This window comes from Gadus chalcogrammus, chromosome 2 (assembly GCF_026213295.1).
Source record: "Gadus chalcogrammus isolate NIFS_2021 chromosome 2, NIFS_Gcha_1.0, whole genome shotgun sequence".
In the NCBI taxonomy this organism is placed as follows: Eukaryota; Metazoa; Chordata; class Actinopteri; order Gadiformes; family Gadidae; genus Gadus; species Gadus chalcogrammus.
In genome coordinates this window covers 23,790,940-23,796,000 of record NC_079413.1, presented here as the reverse complement: position 1 = coordinate 23,796,000, position 5,061 = coordinate 23,790,940, and the positions used below count along the sequence as shown (strand labels likewise).

At 48.4% G+C, this 5,061-nt stretch overlaps 1 protein-coding gene across 1 annotated transcript; it reads right to left on the bottom strand.

The window, feature by feature from the left end:
- Positions 1-558: 558 nt before the first annotated feature.
- Positions 559-4,460, bottom strand: LOC130402656 (CD209 antigen-like). The gene is made up of 7 exons (XM_056606942.1): positions 4,420-4,460; positions 2,803-2,853; positions 2,424-2,566; positions 2,156-2,256; positions 1,917-2,074; positions 1,073-1,384; positions 559-632 (listed from the first exon to the last, which is right to left on the bottom strand). The coding sequence occupies exons 3-7, from the start codon at positions 2,541-2,543 to the stop codon at positions 559-561; spliced, it is 765 nt and encodes a 254-aa protein (XP_056462917.1). The 5' UTR covers positions 2,544-2,566; positions 2,803-2,853; positions 4,420-4,460.
- Positions 4,461-5,061: the final 601 nt, after the last annotated feature.

The window sequence follows — 5,061 nt, the reverse complement described above, 5'->3', positions numbered from 1 at the left end:
CACCCCCCCATTTCTCTACAACTGAGGGACCACCGAGACGCCCCCGCTGCCACTGTCTCTCTTTCTACAGCCGACACAGAGAGGCTGACCCCCCCCCCCATTTCTCTACACTGAGGGGACCACCCAGAGCCCCGGGAGGAGGTCCTCCTGGGTGAAGGAGGACCAGAAGGGTGGAGGTGTGTCAGTGTGTCTGAGGACCCTCCTCCACCTGGGGACACTCTGTAGAAGGACAGAGAGCCAGCAGGCCGTCCAGATACACCTCCTACTCTGGTGGAGCCAGCGGGGCGGAGAGGGAGGGTCTGTATCTCTACCGTTGTACTGGACAGAGTAACGATCATCACGACAATAAGAACCCAGGACTTGTTGTTCTCCTCCAAGCACGCTGTCACCACCCCCTCCTCTCCTTGTGATTCCTCTGTATGTCACTCCTATAACAACCCATCCTTCCCTCTCTACCTCCCAGTAACAGCGGCCAGTCAGAGCCTCTCTACCCACACCTGGGGCCGGACGTCAATCTGTCTGGGTGATCCGGATACGACTGGTCCTCTCCAACCCACGTCACCATCCTGTTGTCCTCAGACAGAGGAGGTGTCCGTTGGCCGTGTTGGGGTCCAGTGTGAGGTCACAGGCATCTGAGGGAGAACCAGACATGATGAGCTGCTGAACCGCTCTTCATCCTCCTCATCATCATCATCATCACTAGTACTGTTCTCCTGCTCTGTGTACATATACATAGATATGAACACATACATACATATACATATGTACACATACATAGATACACACACCTCAACGTTATGAACACATCAACAACAATATTATGAATACATCAACAACAATGTTATGAAAACAATCAGAATCAGAATCAGAAAGGATTAATTGCCAAGAAGGTTTTACACCAACCATGAATTAGGCTTGGTGAATAGGTGCATACATTAAGACAATAACAATGAACAATGAACAAAACACGTGATAGAGATATAACACAATATAAACAAGCAGGGACATAAGTGATGAATTAAAAATAGGGATGAATATATCAACAACGTCTCTCCTTGGATCCAGGACTTACCAAAGACAAGCAGCTCAGCGCTGTGATTGGCCGTGCCAGCACTGTTGCTCGCCATGCAGCAGACCGTGTTCACGCCGTACCTCCCACCTCTGACGAAGAGGAAGCCCCTCTCCACCCAGGCCTCTGATTGGTCGTCTGTGCCGTCCCTCTCCAGGGGCCTGCCGTTGTGGAGCCACTCTACTGTGGGCTCCGGCGTGCCGCCGGCGTGGCAGGTGTAGCGGGCCGTTTGGCCCACGGGCAACACGTGGGTAGAGGAGTGGAACTCTGTGATGCTGGGGGCCTCCTCCTCCTCCTCCGTGGGCATCACTGAACCTGAAGAAACCAGGAGGAGAGGAGTGAACGTCTACAACACGGATCTAGAGATGCAGCGTCAAACACTCCCTTCACTCTCTCCTAACACCCGTCCACTAGAGGGCGATCCAGGGGATTCACACCCAGTATTCTGGCCTGCCTTTTCATACATGATTGAGTATCACAGCAGTGTCCACAAAGATTACCCAGGGAGGGAAGTCACTCCACGAAGAGATTAACGAGTCGGGGGCGGAGCTTGTGGAGGAGAACGCAAAACCGTTCAGCAGCTCCAATAGAAACTAGTGCAGGTGAACCCAGAAAGGGTTGACCCTTGTGATCTGACCTCAGTAGACCACAATAGAAACCTGACCTCAGTAGACCACCATAGAAACCTGAATTTAGTAGACCACAATATAAACCCAGACCTTGGTAGACCTAAACACATCCAACAACCTTTTAACTCACTTAAAGAGTGTATTTACTGTATCTACGGCACAGAGAACAGAAAGGAGGATCCGTTCTCCACTCATGCACACAAACAAAGTCTACGGACCCTCTTTGTTCCGCTCAGCCTCCAGATGATCCAGGTCTAGGACCTTCTCACAGATCCAGTGGTGCAGTCTGTTACACGGCTCTTCAGACCAGCCGTCCTCCCCTGCTACGACGCAGTCTCTTGCTCCGCCGTCATCGCGTGGTTTAACGTGTCTCCAACTGAGAACCACGAGGAGACAGTGGAGGTCAGTCCGTCACTCTCAGAGAAGAGATGCTGCTGAACAGAGTCTTCAGCCTTACCTTGAGGTCATGGGGTTACCATCCACCCACTTGTGGGTCCCCTCCTTCTCTCGATCACTCAGTCCAATCCAGGAAGAACCCATCAATCTGCTGACAAACGCCTGTTTCCAAAGGTAATAGCATCTGTTGTCATGACCACAAAGTACACACACACACACACACACACACACACACACACCACACACACACACACACACACACACACACACACACACCACACACACCACCACACACACACACACACACACACACACACACACACACACACCAGTTCTTCTCTGCTGTTGATGACCACCAGGTCTGCCTTTCTCTTCTGACAGTCTTCTCTACTGGCCCTCCAGCCCTTCTTCGTAGTAGAAACACGGTAGAGACTCTTGTCGTGAAGCATCCAGCCCTGAAGTGTCAATTCATCTGTTGAATGTAAAAGAACATCCTCAACAAACAGAGAACTGCTTATCTTACGGTCTTGGTTACGGACACACAACCCTGAGACCTGACCTTAACAGACCACATAGAAGCATGACCTTAATAGACGACAATAGAAACCTGACCTTAGTAGACCACAATATGAATCACAGAAGCAGAGGGTGTTTTTGAAATGAATGTTGATGACGCGATTGATTTAATAACGTGGATAAAACCCTCACCGAGTTCATCCAGTAAGTTCTCTCTCCCCTCTATCCAGGGTGACGGTGAGTCTAGGACAGGACAGAGGAATACAGAAGATATGACTCTAAAACAGAACGACATCGTCACTAAGCATCACAGGACCCACAGCCAACCAAACACAAAGTCCATAATATTAATACTAATTAAAATAGCAATAACTTTTGCCTATAATGTTACAACGTATAACATTTAAGTTCAGCTATGACGTAATGAAGCAAGCATAATAATTTCCTCTCTGCGTCATGAAGCAAGCATCTTTTGCCCGCCAACGGAGCTTCATGCCAATTCATTCTCAACCACGGCCGAGATAACCACCGTAGCATGTCTTTACCTGTTGTGGAAGAGGGAGGGACGGCGGAGAACCAGACGCAGTCGGTCCATAATATCGTAACGACCACGGAAGAGGCAGTGAATGAAGTATTGATCAGACAGCGATTTATTAGATACCAACCGCTAAACCGTTGGAACGCACAAGACCGGTAACCATAGCAACGCCAGTAAACAAACCCCTCGAAGCCCAGCCCTACGCGCTACGGCCGTCCGGAGGCTCACACAGCTTTTGGCCGTAATATAACACATTAAATTATATAATACTATACACTATTAGATATAGAGCTCCGGGAGTGCAAACGGCAACAATCCCTTTCTCCTCCATGCTGCGGTTCACCCCGGACGGCACTGCGGGGAACGGTTGGCCGGTTGAACGCTGATTGGCTGTTACGTCACTCAGTGGCCACGCTGATGAACGCTGATTGGCTGTTACGTTAGGTCCCTCAGTTGCCACGCTGAAGAACGCCGATTGGCTGTTACGTTACGTTACGTCCCTCAGTGGCCACGCTCTTGAACACTGATTGGCAAGATTGTGAGGGCAAGATTACAGATTGTACATTGGCTACCTGACGTGAGAGATGTTTTTTTATTGTTAACAGAAGAATGCGTCATTGAGATTAAACATCTCTTCAAGTGATCTGGCCAAGAGAGGCAGCAGTAGCCTACAGTCACACATAGCCTACACATAAAACATAAGAAAAATAAAACAACTGATACAGTCGGCAGGGGGGCAGGGGGATTTCAATATCACAAGACACTTCGGGAGGCTCAATGTGGTGGATAATGTTTAAAGAAAAATAATGTTTTGCAGAAAAGTGTCTATGATGGACATAAGGCTCAGGTGGGAGAGTGTGTCGACGGCGGGGCTGTTATCTCAATCTTGCCGTTGTCTTGAAACATCTGCATCCGCGTGTGTGCAGTGTGTGTATGCACGTGCATGTGTGTGCGTGCGTGTGTGCATGTGTGTGTGGTGTGTGTGTGTGTATGCGGTGTCCTGCGCTGCCCTTGTCTTGAAACGTCTGCATCAGCACGCCCGTGTGTGCAGTGTGTATGCATGTGCGTGTGTGTTCATGCACGTGCGTGTGGATTGTTTGTGTGTGTATGCTGTGTTTATGTGTGTGCGTGCGGTGTATGTGTGCTAACCCTATTATTATCACTAAATCTAATAAAAAACAATATTTAACATTATCATTGCTATTAATACAATCAATGCTATGATTATACTGTATTGTAATTCTATTTAGGAGGATATGATTGAGACTCACTGAAGCGCAGGGAGATGAGGAGAATACTCAGCAGTCCGATGCTCACGTGACAGTGATGTGAAACCATAGAGCTGTTCAGGGGTAGGACACACACACACACACACACACACACACACACACACACACACACACACACACACACACACACACACACACACACACACACACACACACACACACACACACACACACACACACACACACACACACACACACACACACACACGGTCACTTCGGCTAAAAAAGTTTTATAAACATAAATCTTAAATGTATTTGGAGGAAATCATACTTTTTTGGATCATTGTTTTGGACTGGATTATTTCTTTTAAATTCTGTATAAAGGGGCACCTACCAAATCTTCTCTTCCTGGTCTCCTCCCGGTCCAAAGACGTGTCCTCAGGGTCCTCAGAGAGTCCAGGGTCCGGTTCAGAGATGGTGACCATTGTTACTCTCTGACGGCTTCCACGGCGTCTGAAGTTAGCCTTCTTCTTTGCTCTACCAGCTGAAAAAACAACGTCACTTGATTTCATTCTGACCAATTATCAGCGTGCACTCCGATACCATCAGTGTAAGGAAATGTTTTTCTTCTACTGCACACAGACTCACGAACGCACTCAAGCACACGTACACAGAGTAATGTAC

Bases quoted from the DNA above. Each gene is read 5' to 3' on its own strand.
- LOC130402656 (XM_056606942.1), bottom strand. From the start codon at position 2,543: ATGCTTCACGACAAGAGTCTCTACCGTGTTTCTACTACGAAGAAGGGC. The intron at 2,257-2,423 runs GTGTGTGTGTGT...CTTTGGAAACAG, and splicing joins TCAACAGCAGAGAAGAACTG to GCGTTTGTCAGCAGATTGAT. The intron at 1,385-1,916 runs GTCCGTAGACTT...TGGTTTCTTCAG, and splicing joins GGCTGAGCGGAACAAAGAGG to GTTCAGTGATGCCCACGGAG.